The sequence below is a fragment of the Saccostrea cucullata genome, unplaced genomic scaffold (genome assembly GCF_032062105.1).
Source record: "Saccostrea cucullata isolate Sc308-1 unplaced genomic scaffold, CSIRO_AGI_Scuc_v1 ctg427, whole genome shotgun sequence".
NCBI lineage: Eukaryota > Metazoa > Mollusca > Bivalvia > Ostreida > Ostreidae > Saccostrea > Saccostrea cuccullata.
Window position 1 is genome coordinate 91,500 of NW_026927029.1, and position 24,416 is coordinate 115,915.

The following is a 24,416-nucleotide window of genomic DNA, read 5'->3' on the forward strand; positions in this document are numbered from 1 at the left end:
TTTTATTTCAATAATGCAGTTCTAAGTAACAATTTAAAGCTTTTGGAGAAATCTACCCGGTCTCCATACATCATGGATAGGTACTTTTGATATTCCCGGCTACCATTAAACCATCGTTTTCTGAAATGAAAGGAAATTGATGGGATTAAAAGATGTGATATAATCCAAGCTGGATACCCCCAGAAATAAATAACGTTTTACCCTATGTTTCATATAAGATAAAAAGGTATTCCAGCACAATGTCATGGTTGAGACGTAAACGCTTCTGAATCTGGCCGGGATAAAGTGGAAATTAATATATTGAGCTGGCGGCCATACACAGCAATCTACCTACAAACATAAATCAAAGAATTTAATCAGAGGAGAGTGGGTAAGAAAAAGAATTATCAAATTCTCTTTTAAAATAATTTTAGGATTAAAAAAAAGTTTACTGTTACAAGGTTAAGACTTTAGCACTACAAAGACTCAATATTTTAAGGATGTTTTCTGGTGAGAACTTTTCAATTTGGCACTTGAATTCCATGTATTCATCTTCTGAAAAATAATGCATCAGCGCAGTTTGTTTTGTTCTATCATATACATTGTTTTGAAATTTCTTACCGAGTATACTGCTATAAAGTTAGTCGTAATTTCATTCAGGGCACCGTTTATTCCCCTTCCCTCAAGTAGACCCATTCCTGAAAAAAAAATTACATAACCCTTTGACTTTATTTCAGTACCCGTAAAGGCCGTAACAACAGTTTCAAAAGTGGAGGGGGCTTCCCCAAAAAATCTGACAAGCATTAAAAATCGAAAAAAAAACCTAAATAAATGTCCAAATCTTAGTATTTGCCAGTGCTTTATCTTGCAGCAGCAAAAAGTCGGGGGTGGGCGGGGGTTAATCTAAAGGAAAATATACTTGTGCAAAATACTATACTTAGAAAAAGGGGACGGGTCCACCTGCCCCTCCTCCCCTCCCCATCCGTTCTACGGGCCTGCTTAAATACATGAAATATATGAAGATGACGAGCAGTATTCAAGCTTATAAGTCCAATAAACAATACAAATCAGGAGCAGAGCAAACACGAACCCCTGGGACATCAGAGGTGTGGTGTCTTTTATTTTAAGCCCAGCGGGATATGTCGTGTCAACATATGAATGGAAAAAACCATTGGTACTTGACAATACATTGTCGATTCATCTAAATGTCGAGTTGAATGCCACAGCAAGTGTTTTTCTTTTCAAGTATAAGATTTCGAACGAATTCTGCTTCACATGACTATAAAAATAGGTTTGCTTATAACGGGACACAGTTGTTACCCATGGGAATTCCGATAGTGTTGACCCGAACACAATTTTCTGACAAACGGGTAGACAATAATGAATTGTCCATGATGTTTTGTGCTCCGTGTGTACGTGCGCGTATTGGGGGTGGGGGTGGGGGGGGGGGTGGGGGTGTAAAGATAACAGGACATGTCACTTTTAGTATAAGGTATAGGTCGCCATAATGAAATCCAATCTAAAACATAAAATGTTTTTTTAAGTTTAACTGCCAGGCAACCTTTAGTAGATTTTCGGAGAAGAGAATGATCTAACTGCTGTTAAAGCTTTTGTAATATGATTATAAACAGTTCAAAAAATATATCGTCGAAATGGCAAAATAATAGGATTTTTTTTTTTATAGTTAAGGAAACCGTCAATACACCTCTGATTAGTCCATGAATATATATTTTAGTTTACTTACCACCGAAAAATAGACAGGTAATAAAAGGAGTGAAAATTATTTGATCCACGCCTATTTTCTTAAGCACAACTTTCGGACCAGATCCAAGAACTAGCTTGTCAGCAAGTTTGGAGTACCACAGGTGTCCAAATGGACCAATCATCAAACCCATGAGGAACATTCTACCTTACAATAAAAAGTCAACGGCTAATAGAGAAACCTTGATGTACATCAGATTGAGTGCATAAGTATTCTTAATAATTTGAAAGAAACACTTTTGGTAATATGCAAGGTTAAGTTTGCTCGCTCACTGAAATGGTTATTTTATACACGAATTGTTAGCGGTAAAAATATTTCTTTTAGTACATGAACATTTATACATGTACATTTACCTGTTCGATATATGTTAAAATGTGTCCCCGTAACTCCTGTCCTGGATGCATATTCGATCTCCACATGTTGTGTTATGACGTCACCTAGTCCAAGCAATGTCCCACTAGTTACAGTGTTAGTTATAATTAGGTACTTAGAAAACAGTTGTTTGAAGAGAGAGGACATCGTTGTTTTCGTGTCAACATCATGGAAGGTTCACAAGAGGTCCAGCTCTGCTTATCTTTCTATGCTTATCGGGAATTAAAGACGTGAAATGTACTTGTTATCGCGTTTCAGCTATCTTTTGATGATAAATATTGTTGAAATTGTTAAATATATAATGAGAAATTATTTTGTTATTGAAAACACCAGGCGTATGTAAAGGGAATTTCCATGAACAGGACTAGAATATGGTTTGAAGTAGTACATGTAACTACAGATAATCTTCGTTTTCATTATCACATGAATTCTTCATTTCTCTGCATCTTGCGAAATTCAGAAATGATAAACTCAGTTTTGATATAAATATACAAAAATAAATTCAAGAAATGATCATACAAATAAGGGCTATTCGTGTTCGCTTTATCTGCATGAAATGGGGGACACAGCAACAACATAACAGTAAAATGTAATTTTGTGCGAGGCATATAAAGATGGTGCTATTTTGAAGGACATCCTCTCCTCAATATACCCTGTAGACCCCGGCTTTTTCGACTTCTCTCATAAATTATCTTTAAGTAGCATACATTTGCTATCTTAACCAAACCATCAATCCGCATAATTACATAAAACAAACATTGCTATAACTGATAATATGCCGTCAATATATCTTATTGTCGACTTGAAGGGCAGACCACAGGATTGTTTCCATCTTTTCATGTAAAAGTTTTTGCATGAGATTCTGCATCATGCAGAATTCTGCTTCATAGATCCGCTAATAATGGTGCGCAATTGGTACCCATTGGTAATCCGACAAATTGTTGGAAGGTATGATAAAAAACTTTACAAGATATCTAGTAAAATTCATCCTTTTATTTTTGATTTGAGATTGGGAAAAGACCTACAATAGAAAATCCAGGTTGTCAGCAATAAGTGTCTACAATAAATTTGCGGAATATGTTAACAGAGAACTATAAACCATAGGACGCTCTATAGCTATAATCCAATTAAGACCGAGCACTGAAACAACATATACAATGGATAATTACACTCTAAGAAAACCTGCCAATACCGTCACCAGACAGTCTCTGGGGTAGAATTATTAGGCAATCGGTAAAGGGGTAGTCCGTTATAGGGATAGAGGGGAACAAAGGTAAATGGATTCGAACAACTTGGAAAAAAATTGGAAAGTGGAAAAGAAAACGCCAAAAACAATCATTTGAAGGAAAATGTGACAGCACTATGTTTCTGAAGGAAGGATGTGGATTTGAGTCAAAGTCAGTCAAAGGGTGCTCTGACTGAGTTCACTCTTGTGAACATGGATGGTCCCTGTAAAAGAAACATTATGTATATGGTTTCAGGATTTTCGCCGACTGACCAACATAGTAAACAGGAAGTTGAGGAACATTTTAGTTAGCAGTGCTAATCCTGGGTGTCATTTAGTTTGCGCCATTCAAAAAATATAACTGAATAAAACAAAGATTTGGCAACTGATGACAATATCCGTGAAATTGGAAACCCAAAACAATGACTACCCCTGGAAAGAAAAGCCCATTCTAATTAAATACCACCATACCTATTTCTTCTTCATTGGTAATAAAAAGGGCTTATAACCGTGCAGACCTTTAAATTCTTTTTAGGTAATATTCTCCACAGGTTTGCCTGTTTGGAGTTCTATACCCTAGGACGACACCGATAACAATGACCACCGATCCATTACCAGAAGACGATAAACAAGGTTTGTTTGATATACTGTCACGTGATGTGTTACCTGCCTAAACACTATTACCTGCGTCAATCGCTTGAAAAAAGGAAAAATCCAATTTTTGTGACCGGCGATTTAAAAATGAATTAAATTATTTGACAAACAAATCAAGCGAAGAGATATACGTTTTCGACTCCAAAGGACCCATCGAAGAAGAGGTAAGATTTTATGTTCTATGTATCTCCTTCTGTAGGTCCCTGACAGGTAAATTAAGTCTTGGGGAACTTGAATCGTTACCAACTACCTGAGTTTATCTCAGAACGTGCATGAGATCGACAGAAATAAAATTACTCAATGAAAGAATGAATTCAATTTGAAGAAAATGTTTAGAATAAATTTAAGAATTTAGAGTACGGTATGCGTTTATATTTTTGTGATTTATATAAAATGGGGTTAATGGAATAATGCTTACATCATGTTATATCAAAAAAAGTGTTAAATTGCAGATTGTTCATGCTTTTACCACGGGCTCGTAAAACATACTAGTAATCAATCGAGGCTAAGTGAACAGCAAAGTACCCATTAAACAAATCAATACCCCTTTGGTACGTAACTAGTTGCATATATAGTCCTAAATGGATTAACGGTATTTGAATGGCTGTTTTAAATGAACACCGTTGATCTGATTTTGTTACACAAAAAGACAATTAAATTTTACGATGTACATTCCAAGGACATTAATTATGAATAGAACTGGAAAAAAATATGTGTACTTGCTGTGTGTCTAAATTAGGAGTCCTACGCCCCACCCCGGGGCAGTGACATTGAGAGAATGGATCACATACGTATATAGGTATTTATAAAGTTTAAGAAAGTTACAGAATTTTTTTTTAAATAATGATAAAGAATATTACAGGATCATGTACTTATATAGGCATTTATAAACCTTTAGAAAGTTACGGAAATTTTCTTAAAATAATATAAAGCATATAACAGAAAAATTATTTCGTTTGCTTTCCGACCTGTCAACCAATAAGCCCTATCCAGCAGAGTTAATAAGTTATACAAATTTTGTCCTTAGTATCTAGGGTTTATGTCCCTATTTCCTTTTGTGAAATGTTAATCGTTTACTTTAAGGATTTTGATTACGATATTTTTCTCTCTGTTATTTAATATTTCTACACAGACATTAATTCTCAGAACAATTTTTGTTGTATGTGTCTGTCTAACGCTGAACTACACCTATAGACTCCGTTGATTAAGACCCATTTTCTCCTGAGTCATGACTAAAAGATAAAACAAAAAGAGAAGAATCAATTATTGAACATCTTTGCTTGATGGTTATCTAAAACGAGGCCATATTGAGGTTTCTTGAATAAAAATAATAGTGATGTGTCAATTTCAAATTACCCCATCTATCTTCGGAGAATGAGGTTGAGAAATTAGAAGTTATATATATTGAGAGCAATTATAAATGGTCGAATTTACATGCTCTTATATTAATTAGGATTGTTTTTTCATTTATCAATCGATGGATGAAAATTTCAGGGTTAATGGATTCTTATTACTGGTGCACTAAATTTTCTCAATTCATTGGATATATATAATAAGATATTATAAGTTTAAAATATATTTGCAAGAATTTTCAATTCAATTATTTTAATACAGATAAGATTACCCATTTTCGAACACAGGCCCCATAATTCTTAACATTCAACATCGGAAAGGAAGGGAATGTCAGACCAGGCAGGAGCATATTCCCCATTTTCGAAACAGCACGTTTCCAAACTTATTTCCCCCCTAAAATATTTGATAGCACCTCTGCGAAACAGCTTATGAAATAAAGTTTTTTAAGAATTAAAGACATATCATAAATTTTAAAAGAAAACCTCGGCGAAAAAAAGGAAGTATATATAATTACAAGGCTGGGGCATATTCTTGCATTTTTGCAAAACTGATAACAAAAGAAATGTCCAGTAATATTAATATTTTTTTTACTTAAAATATTTGATAGCACTCTCACGAAATAAATCAACCCAACTTTGCATTTTATGAAAATTAAACAATTGAACAAATCAACATCTGAACAGTTAACATAATCTACTACGAAAAGATCAATGATGTAGACAGTACTGACAGTTGTGAAAATAATTGAGTATTCTAAAAGAAAAAGTATAGTAATTTTTTAAAATACTTTATTTTAAAATACTTTTTAGGAAGTGAACTGATTACAAATATTTTCTTGCATATCAAATTTTGTAAAAGTTATTTTGGTATATTTACATCCACTGAATATTTTCTCCTTTATTTCTTAAGAAACCCCATTGCGTTCATCACTGCATTAACTACATAGTAGGCAAGTCGCCTGTACAGATTTCTTAATCAGTGGCTGTTCCATCAATGAAACTACAAAAGATTTGCATCATTAATACAATAATTAATCTTTTTAATCCTACTTTAATTGATTAAAACAGATATAAATATCAACAATAAAATGATTTTTTTGTTTGTTTTCCCTTTCCAATGCGTAGAATTATTTTTTGGGGGGTGGATGTGGGGGTGGGTGTCGCTTTCATATAAAATATTTTCTTGCTTATCATATTTTGTAAAAGTTCTTCCGTTTAAATATCTTAATTTTCCTAACTATCATCTCCCCTACAACATACCGAGAAAATTAACAAAGTTCACATAAATATATAGGTCATAAAATGATAAAATGTCGGATTTTTCCTTTACTAAAATGTCATAAAATCATAACCATCCCAAGTTATTTTATGAATTTTAAAGTAGGTCGATGTAAAACCATAAATACCGACTCTAAAGTGTCATTTCTAGTTTACATTATAAACTAGTATACATTTTATGTACATATACTAAGTCTACAGGCATATAAATGGTTCTTTTTCTGCGTAGAATGATGAACGCAAAGGTTTTCCAACCATTCAGATCAATATTCATCTAAATTCATTTAAAACACTATCACATTATAAGACAATTCTTAAATCTGCACAACATAAAAGATGCATGATAAATTTCGTCAAACCAAATAAAATATCAAATGTAAAAGTAGATGTATATACTGAAATTATGTAATAAAAAATCTGATTTTATCTCTCTTATAATATATAGTGGGGTATCACTAAGGAATGTGATCGACCATTTATCATGTCTACGTTAAAAGCTGTGACCAAATGTTTCAATTTGCTCCAACGCTTTTTCAAATTATAAATTTCGTCAAACAAATAAAATGTTATCAAACAAAAAGCAGTTTAATGATATTCTAACATTTAATCGAAAAATCAGTGTTGTGAAGCAATTAAATTCTGGTCACGACAAAAACGTATAGAAAAAAACAGTCAAATTATAACAAACGCTTTCATTTATATTACATTTTCGAAAAACAAAAAGCAATTTTCATTTCTGTTTCCTAGAAAAAAAAGATGTGAAGTTTTTTTTAATTAGTCGACAAAAATTAGAAAAAAAAATAGTATATAGTCTAATTGGGGGATATAACTTCAGAAGACTGACAGTTTCGCTCTGTGTTAAAGTTTTCATTTATATACCTCATGCGTAAACATCAGAGTATTTGAAATTAAGCATAAATTGTGTGAAAATTGCAAAAGTGGAACAAAATTGTGATAAAGGTGACACAAATTTTGGCGAATTATTTTGACAACCGCAAAAACATTATCCCGGAAGCTCTTTGGTTGATTGCAAATCGATAGACAATTCGTGTACACAAGATTAACATGTACAAGTTTATTTAAAGAACAATCGCAGTTATTTAACTTAATCTATTGATAAAGGTAACTGTGTCGGGTTGGCAGTAATACATGGTAATAGGAAGGTTGAAAAGTTCCAGGAATGTCAATAAGAAACGGGACTTATTGAGGTGAACTTTTTGCTTTGGGATTTGTCTTAGAATCCAGGTATCGTACATGTAAATTGTAAGATGAAACACTTTTATTTCTCTAGAGAATAATCGGCTTACAATGAAGTGGGGGTTTTTCTGTGCTTTTATTTGCTACAATTTTTCAGGTGAATCTAGAAAAATTATCAGTTTCAATGAGTTCACTCATATGGCAAATGTTAATGATTTCAACACAGAACCTTTTTTTAAATTAAAGAATAATCTGAGACTTTTTAAAAATTAAAAAAAAGTCAAAGAATCGTTTTGATTTAACTGGCTGTCCAAGCACCATCTTTGCTCTGGCTGCTAAATTCAATTTTCATATCTGAAGGATAGATTACTCTTCAAATTTACTTTGGAGCTTTATCAAATCCATTCTGGAACAAACCTAATGAATTTCAATGATGATTGAATACTCACTATACCCTAGATGCTACTAACATGAAGAAAATTTCAAGCCTAGCTCGAATGAGGCGCCAATCATGGAGATATGGTAGGTGCTGGCTTGTAGATTTCTCTCTGCACACTGGCACAAGGCCATGACAGACAGAGATATGCATAATTTTGGCACCCACTACCTAACGGCTGTCATCTCGTAGTGCCGTATTTAAACGAGGCATAAAATCATACAATTGGAAGTCCAATATCGCCAACATCGTAAGTGTGGCCGGTATGTGATTACACTTCTATCTCTTGTTTGTCAGATTTAAATAGGGACATTACTCTCTTCAGAGTAGATCAGTGAGTTTGCAATATTCCCTAAATGATATCTGTTCTTAGTGCAAAAATCTATGTCAGACTCTCTTTAATTACTTAAAAAAAATCAATGATTTTATGAATCCAGCAACGTATCATCAAAGTTACGCTACACGCTGAGTAAATATCATATCTATATCACCGAATGTTTTAATATTCCGATCTAATTAATCAATGCTACATGGTTCTGCATTATAGACACAGTAAACGGAATAAAATAACAGTACTTTGATGACAAAGTATAGATTTAATGTGAGGGATGTTTTAGGGGATCAATAAGATTTTATTTAATTCTGATGGACAATACGATTCGAAAACTCTTGAGGAAGTCATTGGTGTAACATTATAAGATTTAAAATACTTTCAGTTCTTGTAGTTGAAAATAAAAGCATACGACATTGTGGAACTAATTGGTCGAGTTTAATTCCATCTCCCTTGACCCATATCACTGAAGTAGAATGCTGCTGAATCAGTTGTGTGATCCGGAGTTTAATACAAGATATGAAGCTCAACATCCCACGCCTTTAAAAACAGAATTGTTAATAAGCATTACAGTAATTATTTATACGTTAAAATTTTTGTAATGTACGAGTATATTCATTAGAAATTTTTGAAGCATTTCAAAATTTTAATTTAAAAGCTTATAAAAACAGGTGGAAAAGTCAATGGTACCTCTGCAGGTGGCAAAGTCAATGTTCTAGTACATGTGTTCTCAAAGCACGACTGCCCACCTTTTATAAATAAACGTTTTTTCAAGTTAAAAAGTAATATGTTTTCAGCAACTGTGTACACTAAATGTTTGAGAACAAATGAAAAATTTTTGAAATCGCCAAAGAATTATTTGAATTTATAAATTAAAAGTTTTATTAAATTGGTAGTACAATTGCCTGTAATTGTGTACGATATTTACAAACGAGTTTGATGGCAAAATCCCCCACATTTAAGATGTATTGTCAGCGTTTAAATTTTAATCTATCATTCCAAATTATTACATTTGTAGGTATTTGCATAAAACACTTTCAAATATTGTGAAATAATTGGCATTTGTTAAGAATTCTGTGGATCTGTTCAGGGTATTGCAAGACATCTTTTAATCGATAGATTCAGTCAACGACTGATTAAGTTTTGTTGACGTTTAGCATTAGACTCTTAAAATGAAAATTCTATTAAAAAATAAAACTATAGAAAAGTGCTTTAGATCAGTGACTTGTGATTCCAAAACAACAGCAGCAAAAACAAATGAAACTTAAAGGAACCGTAAGGACTGAGCTCTTAAAATGATACCCTCGCTCCCATATGTCTATAATGACAAAGGTTAATGTTTCTATTACTGTAACAGCGTCCAATCAAAACATTATGTGGCCGAAATTTAAAACGCAATGGCACTGCATTGTATGTAACAATCTAAAAAGTAAAGATAACAAAGGGTGATCGATGTAAAAAAGTTCCACGAACAATACAAATATGTGAAGTGGGCATAAAATACAGATCCCTGTAAGTTCCAGAGGTGGGATCAGGTGCCAAGGAGGAGTAGGCATCCACTGTTGATGACCAGTCACATCCGCCTTGAGCCTCGGCTATCTATTGACAAATAGACGTATATATCCGTAGTTAATTCAGTACAAAAACAAAGGTCTTACAACTGGTATGAGATCAGTCAGCAAAAATACGACGCAACGATAGGTAATATTGCTAACTAGGTCTAATAACAACCATAAAATGGTGGACTATTACTACATAAATAAGGAAAGTTGACGAAAGAAAAGTCATCTCGTTTGTCATACAATTTAGTTGTTAACTAGCCTTTGTCGTCTATGGTCAGTAAAACATCTAGATGTGAAACAGATGTGGCAGACCCTGTGGTGTATTTTATTTGGAGTTTAGTGGGATATATGGAGTCAATATGCGAATATAATAACTATAGTTAATTGATATTGATAAAACACCGTCGATATGTCCGAATTTCGAAGTGATGGCCACAAGTGTTGTCCTCTTCTTCTAAAGATGTTTTCGAATAATTTCTGCTTCATAGGAAGATAAAGTAAAGGAGCACAATTAGTGCCCAATGGGATTCCAACAGTTTGTTGGAAAACTTTGTCTCCGAAGACTACATAAATGTAGTTAATGAGGACCTCCAGTATCCTTTTAATATCAACCTTAGAGTGTGTATTGGAATTATGCCTTGCTTTTGAAATTTGGTTTAGCTCACCTCAACGAGCATGTGAGCGTCCCAGGTTAAGGTTAAGCAAATAAACTATGTCCATACATGCATGGGAGAAAGTGGAATATACAGTTTAAACAAAGAAATGACAGATTAATGTTTTTGGAGCAGGTTAACATTTTTGGTCACAGTTTATGTCGTAACTATAAGCCTATACAATTTATGTTAAGGTTGACTACCGGGCTTGCCATTTCTTCTACATGAGTGAACAGGTTAAAAATTTCCAATTAACTATAAGTCTTATGTGAAACATGGATGATACATCTAAGGATGCAGACCCTGTGGTGTACATTTTAGGTTTGAACAGGTTGAAGTTTTTGGTGCAGGGATATATCCAAGTAACTATAACTATGTTACCAAACTTATGATACATAACTATAGTTAATTGATATTGATAAAACATTTTCCGTGAGCAGGTTAAATTTTTTTGTGCAGGTTTCATTTCCAAGTAACTATAAGCCCTATGTTGACCAAACTTGCATGGATGATAAGGATGCACACAAGTGTTGTGACCTTCATTTTCTTGAGTGAACAGTTAAAGTTTTTTGAATAATTTCTGCTTCATAGGAAGATACAAAAGAAAAGATGCTGAATCTGACCTCCTTTTTGTGGATTGAAAATGTTGTTTTTAGCATGTTTCATTTCCAATTAACTATGAGCCCTATAAGGAGAACTCCAACAGTTTGTTGGAAAACTTTTCGGATGCTGAATCCGAAGACTTTTTTATATAAATAAAAGTAGTCAATTTGACAAAACTATAAGGCTTATATAACATTGTATAAACCAAACTTCCTTTTAATATCAACTTCAGAGATTTTGATTACATTTTCATGAAGAAGAACTAGTTTAAATTTTTTATGTAGGTCTGTTTCAAAGTTCCAAAATTGCTTAAATATTTTCATTTTTGGAATGTACACTTTTTGTTGGTTAATTGTGTGATTTTGCCTTACTTAAAGACAACATTCGTTGAGGTGAGCTCTGTAATCTCTGATTACCTATGTTTATATTCATATGAAGCAGAATTTGTAATACTAAGTAATCTTATACGTGAAAAGAAGAAAACACTTGCTGTGGCTTTTAGCTCGACAGTTAGATATATCGACGACGTATTGTCAATTAATAATGGTTATTTCCATTCTTCTATCGATACGATATATCCCGGTGAGCTTGAAATAAGAAAAAAAATACCATAAAGTCTGAGACATCTGTTTCATATTTGAATAATTTTACATGAAAAAGACATTAATGTTAATAAGCTTTATGACAACGAGATATCACTGCAACTTTTCAATCATCAACTTGCCTTCCTTTAGTTGCTGGAACAAGAATATCAGCAGTCTCGTTTAAAAGTCATCATATTGTAAGATCTTCGGTCGATACAATGACACAGTCAGCAAATACAACTTATCATTAACCAAATACTGACTGACGTTTTTCATACTAAGTGTTAGGCCATTATATAAACATTGGACTGTCGACAGATTTTTTTCCATTATTTCACGATCATGACAAGGATCGCACAACGAGTGGGACCGGACGGCAGGGGATGCTCACTTCTCCATGGCACCTGATCCCATCTCTGATGTTTTGGAGGTCCGTGTTTGCTCTACTCCTATTTTGTATTGTTTCATGGACTTTTGAGAAGGAATACTGTCCGTTACCTCCATATAATCCATTTTATAGTACATTGTAAAACACAAATGTTTTTTCTTTGCATTCAATTGTAAGTTGTGAGTTGTGTCTCAACAAAAAAGATATATTTTACCTGTAACAATCTTTGATAATTTGTTAAGAGAATTTACTGAATAGATCAGCTCTTTTTTCGTTACAGATTTGCTGAATATGAAGTGAGAGTCCACACCACGTGACAGTTGTCATGGGATCGAAACCGTCCACACCACAGGACACGGTGCAGCGCTCGTCTTCGGCGCCAAATGTAAAGAAATCACTTCAAAACGGGGTTTCCCCGTCAGGCACAGACACACCCTCTAGTTCTCGTAACCCACCCAAATCTGCTGCACCCACTGTGAGTGTTGTACCGTGGCTTAAGTGTAATTAGAGGTAGATTAAAGGAAATTTAATGTAGCTTGACAAAATATCTTCTTATATGGCATCTGATCCCACCTCTGATGTTTCAGGTCCATGCTTGCTCTGCTCCAAAATGTGACTTTGGAGCTTGAATAATGTTCATTATCTCCATATATTTCATTTACATATAAATGATAAATGTGGAATTTTTAATTGTAATTATAAAAAAAACTACCTCTAGTTACCAATGATTTATGTTGCATCTTTATGATTTATATATTGCTTTCAATTTCTCTTCTTTATAGTTTCTTTTTTGTTCCACGTACTTTTTGTTGCGTCCATTCATGTCGTTGTGTCATGCACAATGCAATCTGACATTTAAACAGTTCGCTTCCCCCTCTCTCACATCGTAATAGATTTTTTCATTTAGATCCACGATGCGGAGCGTGACACATTATCTTTGTACAAAAGCTTACATCCTGAACACCATCAGAACATGAAGCACAACCAGTTGTCTAATATATATATATAAAAAAAGAAAACCAAACAAGGCTAAAAAATTTCCTTCGCATTTTGTCAATACAGTGCACGCTGTTCCCGTAGTTTTAAATGTTTCTTTGTTGTACAACCTTGAGTAGCTAGGCATTATATAGAAATCAACTCCCAGCCTCTTAGTGCTTTTGCTTATTTTTTCTTTGTAAATTAATGATTTTAAAGCTTGTCTTAACTTCATTAGCTGTAGTGGGTTACACAATTCTTGCTTTGTCTTCCAAGTTACTGGCAACAAAGAATTTTTTTTAATTAAAATTTAGCCTTCATTACGGTAAATCAGTTTTTTTTTTTTTAAAAGAAAAGATTTATATGTTTACTAAAATCTACCACTTGCAAAAAAAAGTCGATGAAATATTTTCAAAGAAGAGGGAAGCAATACGTTGAACTCTCTCCGATTAGCGGCGCCTATTTGGTTTCTATTTTGGCTTGAAAACGATCAAAGTTTTTGTGAGCATCTTTTTGTTACTAGTTCATAATTATACATCGAACATTGCACAGACAGTTAAAAAGATTTTATTTATGGACCTTTCCCTGGAGGTTAATAAAAATTTAGTTCCTTCACCATTTATTTTAATTTTTAACTCTCCTAAATATTTATGTCGACATGAATAATAAATTAGAAAGTTTAGAACATATCCTGTATTCCTTTAATTATATGTGCTGAACATTGCATGTTGTACATGTATATAAGATTGTATACTGCATGTACTAGCTTTGCTGAAATTATAAAACAAGTGTCCTACAGATGCAATTGTTGTCTTGTGTCATTTCTCACATATTATTTTTATCATATGAAAAAGCTGCAGCATGACTATTTTGAAATTTTGAAATAGCCATGTTGCAGATTTTATTTGATGAAATGAAATATGTCAGTAGGACACTTCTTTCAAATGTTGCGTCTTGCCAAGTTTCTGAAGAGTAGTTTACATTTTTAAAGTAGTCCAGCCCTAAGTGATAATGGATAAAATCTATTTTGAGTACTTAATGTGTGTATGAAGCATATAGGGAAACGATTTAGCTTTATGCTGTACTTTGTAATTTTGTAGGTGTTTAATTAAAGGTCTATGCTGCTTATGATTGAATGCTCAAAATTGACCAATCATTCATACAAGATACTACATACCTCACTTAAAAATATATTTTGTCAAGTACAGCTTCTTAATCTTTGGTTCCCATTTTTTTGATCGAATTTTTTAATTTTATATCTATATGGTGTTTTAACGTGGTGTTCAGATGAACTCTATATAAACTGCATGCATTCTAGAGAAAGTAAAATTTAATCAATAAGTCTTATTTAGGATTACGAATATTTGCCGATAGTGCGAGTGTATAAAAAGAATATATATCAATTTAATATGTTCCAATGACCTCTTATTGACTGACCTAGCAATGCTGTATATTTATTTGTTAATGTTCCCTTTAATTCTAACATGCTAATCAATTGTTGCATTATAGATAAAAATATAAAAATGAAATATCATTTAATTTTGAAGATTTAAACTTTTTTTGTGATGAGAAATATCATCAAAGAACTAATTAAAACCAATATAATCTCTGCAATATTGTATTTCGATAATCTTGTATGTGTTATTTTAGTGATATTGACTCGAACAACTGACTGAACTTGTAAATGTAACTTTCGTTGCTGAGAACACGATAAGGTCATTTCTTTCATTTTGTTTCTTATCAATAATTTGAAGGCAATTCCGATATGAAATGTTATGGTTTCCAAGAGCTTACCGTGGTGGTAGTTATTGAACATAACTGATATACAAGTATTTCTAAACGAACACATTTTTGTCAAATTGTAATCCTTAAAATCAAATTCCTTTTCATGTTGGTAGGTGGTTCTAACAGACGCAAAGCATTATTTTTAACCCTGTCTTTAAAAAGGTTACAAGTATGACATTATTATTTTACACCAGCTGAAATCCACCAAATAAGAAAAAAAGTGTTTGAGGTGTCTAAATATGCATAATGAATTACTAAAATTGTGAGTAACAAGAATTAAACAATTTTATAAATGATTTATTTGAACCTTTCAGAGTGGAAAAGATGACATAAGAAGCATTTCACAAGGAACAGATGATGAAGAGGTTGTAACAAGAGGGTGTTTGGTTTTAGGTTGAGGGCGTGCAGCACAAGTAGAAATGCTTCGTTCAACTTTCCTTGAATGTGTAGATTTAAGGAAAAACTCAGTTGTTCGTTGCATTTGACCTTCTACACATGGTGGTGTTTTTTTATCCTTGGTTTACTCTGATGTGCACATTTCCTTTTATCTTTACCACATCTTTCATAAGCCTGGTTTTGGTATGTCCCTTTTCTTATACATATAGATACTAGTAGTAGTAATATTGCGTGAAAGTGGATATGATCTGAAGTTTAAACAGTTAAATGGAATCAAAACAAGAAAAGCTGAACTCATTGTTATTTCAAACGAAAGAAATCCATTGTATGACTTTCTAGGGTTCATGGATTTCGTCAACAGCGCTTTCTCTCCGAGTTCTGTTTTCACATAATGGCATTTTTCAAAGCAAATTTGGACTAGCTCGAGGAAAGGTTTACGGAAGCGCTGGTATATACGTTATCCATATGGATTTTTCCTTTGTGTTAAATCAGAACCGCCTGTTGTTTTTTTTTCATACGACTTATAATATCAATAAGTTCCCATTGATTTTAGCATCAAAATGATTGTCATCCGATAAAATCTGTGCATTTCAACATAAGCTCCTGTTAGGATAATGTCGGGAAGTACCGAAAAGTCCATTAAGTCCAAGGTATGACCATTTTACTGATTTGTTTTTAAAATAAAATTCGATTTCTTCATCTCTAATAGGTATAGATTTTCTGATAACTGTATTTGACCACTGTCAAAGTAATAGATGTTGAATTTGGTTAACTCAACCAAACATTGTGACATATAACATAGAGGATATATACTTTACTTTGAAGACCGATTTTCTGCATTGTCGGATACCCACGGGTGATCTTGTCTGTTACTCATAACATTTTCTGAGGTCAACTTCCCTAACTTATATGTCATATGTCCTAATCAGATGCATGTTTTTTTTAGATACTTATACAAACTATTTCTGAAACTAGGCAAGCTATTGATACACACGTTATGAAATAAGAATATCAACAATCTCGTTTAAAGTCATCTTTTTGCAAGTTCTATGATTACAATGGCTTTGTCAGCAAATACAAGCTGTCATTTAGTCAAATGCTGAATGACGTTTTTTTTTCATACATATTGTTAGGTCTTTATTACCACAATGGATTGTCCACAGAGTTTTCTCTCTGATGTTTTTGCTTACTCTTCTATGGCACCTGATTCCAATCTTAGAGGTCCCTGTTTGTTCTGCTTCTGATCTGTTGAAATTATCTAGGCTATACAGCATGACTGCTGGTAGTTATTGTCACATTTTATCAATTATTTGTGCCCCTATCATGACCCTGACCTCACTATTCTTCATTTTGCGTTTAGCTCGCTTGAGAGAAAAAAGTTTTACATTGTATAGTATTTCTTCAATTTTTTTGCCCTGGAAGAAATTGTTTGAAGCAATTCCAAGATGCTATAATTTTTTGTCTTTCTCTATAACTTCGACCAAAGTATATTCGTTTTAAATCTATCTGATTTTTAGAGAAACAAGTTCTAGGTCGTATAGCACGATCTTCCATCTTACTTTATATCGCAACTGATAATGTTTTTACCTTGACTTCCCAAAGATATACTCTTTCTGACTTTTAAAAGATGTTTTTATTACACTTAATACTCTGATACAAATTGGCGAGAGCAATTCAACTGTTTCTTATTTTTTTCGACCTTGACATTCCCTATGACACTGGACTTATGTCTTCTTCATTTATGAATCTTTTATCTTGGATATCAGTAAATGCATAATCATGGACTTCTATAATATGCCATATATAAAAAAAGTGCCTCGATCGGGGGGTATTTTCCTGATGTGGAAAATTCTGTATAATCCTTGTTTTTATAAAATCATTAAATTTGTTTTGGGACTCAGAGAAACACCTTGATCTACCAGGCCATGTTCTGAATCAATATTGATAAATATCAATATATTGATAAATATTGATATCAAATAATGTACACAAAAGCTGCAGATTCTTCAAAGGTTAAATTACATAAAAAAGTCTCCATCAGATGAAAACGATTAATGATATAATGGATTACGTACGGAGATTTAAAATGAAAACTTTTTATATGAATGCATCGTGTTCGATTAGATCTCAGCAGCAGATCTTTAATGAAAAAATCTGCCGTTGTTTACATTTTCCTATCAAAAATTTATAAACATATCGTGATTACCAGCTTATTATTCTTACGTGACATTAAACATTCTGAAAATCCTATTCAGTAGCAAAATCAATTTGGTGTAATTATATTTTTCAATTTAAAACCTATAAAGGGTACATGTAAAATATTTATTTTTCTGTGTTTCAGTTCAGAGAATTGACGTCCACAGACAAATGTCTCATCTTTGGATCAATTTCTCGTGTTTATTTAATGTCTAAATTTTTTATTTAGACTTTACTTCTTTACCGTGAAACTTTTGGCCAAAGAAAATATTTATAAAATGACTCGTGTTCAGTATTTGATTCATAATTTTTCTAGACAATTTAAGAAGAGATTATACTTCGGAAGTTAAGCTCTTCGTCGTATACTGGTATCTTTTCGTTCGTCAGGCTTTCTTTAAGCAAATTTTCAAATCAAAAACTTGGTACAGACGTAACTTGTATATAAGATTCATAACTGTGACAGTATCTGTTGATTTCTGATTTCGATTAAATCGAAAAACCACATGATTATACTGAAATATAATCCATGAAATTCAAAAATGCTATAACAAAACCAAGAAAACAATAAAATACTAGTATCTTATTATGGTAAAACCCAGAAATAAAAAAAAAATGGTACAGCTCCAAATGCAAACCTGATGATATAGAATATTCCGAGTTGGTATGATAGTTTATGCTGAGACTTCGTTTGAAAGACCCAATGTAGAATGGCAGTTTTATTGGAAAAGTCATTATTGCTGTGTCATCTTAAAAATGGATGATTAGTTTTCTGGTTTCTGGAAATGGTTTTTTTTGGGGAAAAAAATCTCTAAACTGATTCTACAAGTACACCATCGTTTATAACAACACTGGTTATTGAAATATCATGGTGCAGGGAAATTAAGATGTAGAATTCACATCTAAAATAAAAATCTCATAGCAATTATTTTATACAATATTACAGGGGAGAAAACCGCCACCCTATCATAGCAGACAGATCCCCCCGCCCAAACCGCCGAAAACCCTAAAGGATGACATCTTCAGCTTGGAAAAGTACAAGTTTGTTGATGATTATGTCCTCAATGTAAGTATACGTATTTGCATTTAGTTGTTGGCTTTTGATACGGGGATAAAATAATTTTTACAGCACATTATCTTGCTTTTCGAAAATTTGATCAAATTGTAAAAACCATCACTTAACCTTGTTTTGCTAAGATCTTTAAAAATCCAATTCCATGGTTCTCATGCAGTGAAGAATGCACTTCATGCGTTTCCAGGGTCATTTTAGCCTATGCATTAATTCTTATGCTTTTATGAATTACTCTATCTTTTCTTAATTGTCTTCAAGCTTATTGTATTTATTTTTCAGGCTCCCCCTAGGCTCCTTATGGGGTCATTTAAGGAACTCATCCGATACCTGACGGCAGAAGAGGACTGGGATGACGTCGCCAAGGCGCGCGCCATTTTCCGATGGGTGACAGCTATTGATGTTTACAGTCTCAAGGTGGACAGCGACCCTCCCACGCACTCACCCCTGGAGTACTTCACCAAAATTCAAAAGAATCAAGGCAATCATGCTCATCTGGTGTCAGGATTGTGTCAGTGAGTAATATCATTTGACTGTAATATTCCTCAAAAATATTTTGTCGGAATGGAACATCTTTCTATAAAAATATATTGAAAATATTTTAACTCTATTTTTCCAACCTAGGTCTAACAATGTTTGAATTGTTTTTGTAGAATGGCAGGTCTACCTTGTGTCATAGTAAGTGGCATGAACAAAAGTGCTGCATATGAAATCGGCAGTAAGTGTGAAAGGAAGAACATGGGTGCCCAGTGGAATGCCGTGTATATCAAAGACGACTGGAGATTCATGGATGCATTCTGGGCCTCAGCATGTGTTGTTGGGAAAAAGTCAAGTGAGTGGACACTTGTTGACAATGACGGTAACGTTACACAAGAGGATGAAGAGGAATCGGAAGGGGAGACACAACATCGTGTAAATGAATTCTACTTTCTGCCCAACCCTGACCAGTTAATATGGACACATTTCCCCGATGAGCAAGACTGGCAACTGTTAGAAAAGCCCATCACAGTCAAAGATTACGAGAGTCACGTGTATGTGAGGGAGAGGTTCTACTACCTTGGAATTAACTTTACACCCAAAAGTGAAACTAAATGTGTACTTACGGCAAAAGATGGAGAAATCTCCCTTCCTTTCTCGTTGCCTCCAGATCGAAGCGAATTCTATAGGTTCAAATACATGCTTTATAAAAACAAATCTGCCGGCGGGAATCAAGCAGACGTCAATCTAGATCGGTTTGTGTTGTTTGAGCATACAGCTGAGAATCTTCGATTTGCATTGAGATTTCCTCTACAAGGAAAATTCAAAATGGACATTTTTGGGCTAGACGTGCGTGAGTCGGACATCTTTGATTTGACCTGCACATATCTCATAAATTGTCCAGAAGCACAGAAAAATTGCCTTCCATTACCAGATTGCCCGCCAATTGGTTGGGGTTTTGGTGGTGATGCCAAAAATGCAGGATTGGAGGCAAAATCTCACGACGGTGCGATCATTATCACAAAGGATGGAAAAGTTGAAATCAAACTGGGTGCACATAAAGACATTCGTCTGCATCAGCTTTTGAAGAATACGATTGTTGATGAAGCCACTCTCAGCAAATATGCAGTGATAAGAGAAGAGAATGGAGAATTCATTGTCGACCTCAGATTACCTCAAGGAGGAGAATACGCATTGAAATTATATGCTAATGAGGACGGGGAAGATGGAGAAGCTGGCAATGTCTTAAATTATCTCGTCAAATGCAACGAGAAGAACCTGTCGAACAAGCCATTCCCCAACATTACTGATGGCTTCATAGGCAAAAAATCAATTGCTGATGCTTTGGGTGTAAAGGCCTTATCCCATAAGGATAGTAAACTTCATTCAAAGGACGGCAAATTAAAGTTGGAGTTCCAGGCTAAAAATAATATGGAACTTGTCTGTGAGCTTCACAGCAATGACCCTAATGCAACAAAGCACATGAAAGTCTATCCCAAGGAAGTCAATGGCAAGTGGGTATTCGATATCGATATGCCTATAGAAGGGGAGTATTCGGTGAATGTTTTCGCCAAAAAGAAAGGCGATGACAACAAGAGAATTTATAATGTACATTCGTACATGATTCAGTCGGATGGGCATGCTCTAGAAGATGGCGAAGATAATGAATCAAAAGATGGGGATGACTCAAAAGAAGAAATCAAAGTGGTCACGGAAACAGTCCAGACGTCAGAGAAAGAAATCCTTATACCAGTACCTAAAGGTTTTGACAACGTGGTCGCCTGCCTTCATAGAAGACATGCAGACGATCCTCCCAATGCCCAAGAGCTAGAATTCATGGAGCAAGACGGCATGAAACTGTTCAAGGCTACATTCGATGAGTATGGAGAGTATATAATGGATCTGTACCAGAAGGATGAAAATGGGCAAGTGAAGAACATAGCAAGGTATCAAGTCAACAGGAAACCCGCATCAGAGCTGTATCAAGATGACGCACGATTGTTGATGGATCAGCTGCAAGCTGACATGAAACACAACCGCGAGGAGGAAGAGCACAAACAGGACGAAGCCGATAAGGAGCTGGGCGCTCTCAAGAGAGCCATTCAGAAAGCAATGGACTTAAAGGACCCAGGGATGCTGGAAAGGAGCATTGCAGACTTTGAAGCAACCAACCCTCCAGAGAATGATAAACTGTTACTGAAGGCAAAGAGGCTTTTAGAGCTTCTTAGAGCCAAAGAAGGTATGAACAAATGCTTTTAAAAAACTACTTGAAAGTACGGATACACAATATTTCCTCAAATTGTAGAAATAAGGACTTTAATTTTTAACAATAAGGATGAGAAGAATGGGGAAAAGAATTCATAAATGAACTTATTTTAACAAAGGTATGAAAGAACAAGTTATTTATTATGAAGATGAATTTATTTTTTTTAGAGCTGAATACTGCATCACACAACAGAAGCATAGATGATTTGGACAAAGCAATCGCCCGCGCCAAAGCCGCTAACTACGATAGTCTTCTGGATCTTCAGATTGTCATGGCAGGTCGTCTTAGGGATCAGCTGCATAGAATCGAGAGACTCCGCCACTCCGTCCTTAATATGGACAACAGAACCATCGCCGAGATCCGCACCTACGGCAATCCGCCAGATGGCGTTCACCAGTCACTGCAAGCTGCATTCCTGTTGATAGGACATTCCAAAAAGGATGTGAAGGTCAGGTCAATTTAATGTAATAGACATTTTTTTCGATAGGCCTGAATTTAGCAAGATATTCAACAACTATTGGATTTCAACAAACGAATTTTCCTCTTTGAGAAACCAATTTTAAACTTGTATGTCAACATTATAAAGGCAAAAATCTTTAAAATATTCAAATAAATTCATATAAAAATCACAAATTAAAGGAAGTTTCTGTTAAGATAAATTTGTTCTTAATGAAAAGTCTGTTACGTATTTGTTTTCCAGAAAAATGTATGTCCGATTTAAGTTTGCAGTTCAACAGTTTTATTCATTGGTGCTTTTCATTCAAGTTATAAAGTTAAAACGCTCGCAAGTTTCCGTCACAAAAATTTAATTTTGACATATCTTAATTTGTTAACAGAAATAGTGTTGATATTGACATTAGCCAATCAGATAGAAGTATGCAAGGATTTGATTGAACAGCAAACGCACATGGAAAAAAAATAATTGAACATTTTAAAATGCAATATTTATGTTCTTTTTTTTCATTTAAAACATCTTAAACAAGGACGCTTGAATGTGCAAAGGGTGTCGTGATAAATGCAACTATTAGTTGCAATGTGCTTAGTTCGTTGAACGAGTAGTACCACAGTTTTAACAAAATTAGGGAATGCAAATTTAATTCTGTAAACTTTAATTATTGATCTCTCTTCATCTGTAATTTATCTGTGCAAATTGCTCGGCAGAAAGCAGTTACTAGGGTGAATGAATGCAGATTACACGATAAAAGCTAGTTTATAATTATGTGATTAGACTTAGATACAGAATTGATTTCCTATATGCAGGCCATTCATGAACAAAACGATCTCAATGCATTTTCAATTATTTCTACCTTTATCCATTCAGATATTTTGTATAAAGACTAATTCCGTCCTAGTAACAGCCTCAAAATCACAGGAAAGAACAATTATAATAGCTTAGAGATATGCCAATATCATGGGAACCATTACTGAATGTAATTTTTCCAATCAAAGACAAGTATCTATTGAGAATTTATATTGCAGGTTTGGAAAACATGCCAGAGCATCCTGGGTAAGACAGGCCGAGAGTCAGTCATGCGTCACATTTCGGGCTTTGACCCAAAAGACTGCTACCTTGATGTAGCTCAGTCAGCTAAGTTAGTGATTGAACCCTACTCACTTGAGCAGATCCGTGACGTCAGCGCAGGGGCTGCAACCTTTTTTGTTTGGGTGAGTTAAGGAAAATTTTCAAAAGAAAAAAGATTGATACGAAGGATTTGCTCTCAACCCTATTTTTACCCATGTAATGATTAGTTATGGTAAAATGTAGGCCTATCAAGTTAATTATCGTTCATAATATTAAAAGAAATATTTTAATCCATATTTCTAAATAGGCTAAAGGAATGATTGAAGAAGTTGAGGCAACTGGTGGAGCTGAGAGACCAGACGATAAAATGAAGGACAAGTCCACCACTAAAAAGGGAAATGCAGCGGGCGCAAAGAAAAAGAAGAGATAGAGTGCACTATCCAGAATATTATGAATTTAAACGGGAACGGGATTGGTTGTGCTAAGAGACATCAGTATTTCTCTGATAGGAATCACATGATTCCTTGAATATTTCTGCTGATTTTTAGACGGAATCACGTGATTCCTTGAATATTTCTGCTGATACCTAGATGTGGTCACGTGATTCCGTTTATTAGTTTTTTTTGAAGTTTGAGAGAAGAATGGTTGAAATTGTTTACATGACGTGATAGGGTTGAATCTGACTGTTTTTTTCTTGCTTATATGACTTGTAAATATCAAACCAGGATTAATATTTTATTTCTTGCTTACATTGTTTATTTATCTTGAAGTTTGGCACATTGTATTTAGTTTAAATAAAGGGTATGGAATAGAGATTTGTTATATTCACGTACATTTTTCTTTACTACAGCAAATAAATATAGCAGTGCCAGATACGTTGGGTATATATAAAACGTTTGATTTGATGGCATATAGGCTTTTCAGTAATCTTACTGAAGATTTGATTTATTTAAGCCACTAAACAAAAATGTTACAATTTGTTTATTGAATACGTCAAATTGTTGTATTTTGAGATATATTGAACATTTAAGATTTTTGTTGTTAATGGCAAATTAACCTTGATTAATTATTGATAAGATCGAAAGTAATTCATTTTTATTACATTGCCATAAAAACGTTCATACAATTCACTCCGTCCAGTTGTAGTTTTTGCACAAATCTTTTGCAGATCTGGAGTTGGTTTGTTATATAAACACTTAATATACAAAATTCCGTCCAAATTTAATTTTACTTTAATTTAACTTAGACATTTTCTGTTTTGTTACTTATACATGTAGTTTAATAAATACATCATCATTAATAGCATTGTGTTGTTGATATTATGTAATAGGAGGTAGAAATGTTTTGAATTTTCAAA

The 24,416-nt window shown here is 33.8% G+C and overlaps 2 protein-coding genes across 7 annotated transcripts; one reads left to right on the plus strand and one right to left on the minus strand.

Annotated features, from left to right (window-relative positions):
- LOC134273321 (mpv17-like protein 2) lies at positions 1 to 2,304 on the minus strand. Its single transcript, XM_062755527.1, has 5 exons — positions 2,095 to 2,304; positions 1,724 to 1,888; positions 601 to 677; positions 202 to 330; positions 1 to 120 (listed from the first exon to the last, which is right to left on the minus strand). Exons 1-5 carry the CDS (start codon positions 2,258 to 2,260, stop codon positions 106 to 108), a joined length of 552 nt encoding a protein of 183 aa, XP_062611511.1. The 5' UTR covers positions 2,261 to 2,304; the 3' UTR covers positions 1 to 105.
- Positions 2,305 to 3,829: 1,525 nt separating this feature from the next.
- Positions 3,830 to 24,361, plus strand: LOC134273317 (uncharacterized). Of its 6 annotated transcripts, none has more exons than XM_062755519.1 (9): positions 3,830 to 4,156; positions 12,657 to 12,851; positions 15,451 to 15,504; positions 18,672 to 18,791; positions 19,077 to 19,309; positions 19,448 to 21,510; positions 21,705 to 21,985; positions 23,017 to 23,202; positions 23,367 to 24,361. In XM_062755519.1, exons 2-9 carry the CDS (start codon positions 12,702 to 12,704, stop codon positions 23,487 to 23,489), a joined length of 3,210 nt encoding a protein of 1,069 aa, XP_062611503.1. In that variant the 5' UTR covers positions 3,830 to 4,156; positions 12,657 to 12,701; the 3' UTR covers positions 23,490 to 24,361. The 6 variants fall into 6 exon arrangements, with proteins under 6 accessions (XP_062611503.1, XP_062611506.1, XP_062611507.1 ...); XM_062755522.1 differs by having other exon boundaries at positions 12,657 to 12,761; XM_062755520.1 differs by lacking the exon at positions 3,830 to 4,156 and adding an exon at positions 7,750 to 7,867.
- The last annotated feature ends 55 nt before the right edge of the window (positions 24,362 to 24,416 follow it).

What these genes read in the sequence shown, in the direction of transcription:
- LOC134273317 (XM_062755519.1), top strand. Translation starts at nt 12,702, where the DNA reads ATGGGATCGAAACCGTCCACACCACAGGACACGGTGCAGCGCTCGTCT. An exon ending in GCTTCTTAGAGCCAAAGAAG is followed by an intron (nt 21,511 to 21,704) that starts GTATGAACAAAT and finishes TATTTTTTTTAG; the next exon opens with AGCTGAATACTGCATCACAC. An exon ending in CTGCAACCTTTTTTGTTTGG is followed by an intron (nt 23,203 to 23,366) that starts GTGAGTTAAGGA and finishes ATTTCTAAATAG; the next exon opens with GCTAAAGGAATGATTGAAGA.
- LOC134273321 (XM_062755527.1), bottom strand. Translation starts at nt 2,260, where the DNA reads ATGTCCTCTCTCTTCAAACAACTGTTTTCTAAGTACCTAATTATAACT. An exon ending in TACCTGTCTATTTTTCGGTG is followed by an intron (nt 678 to 1,723) that starts GTAAGTAAACTA and finishes TTTTTTTTTCAG; the next exon opens with GAATGGGTCTACTTGAGGGA. An exon ending in ACTTTATAGCAGTATACTCG is followed by an intron (nt 331 to 600) that starts GTAAGAAATTTC and finishes TTATGTTTGTAG; the next exon opens with GTAGATTGCTGTGTATGGCC.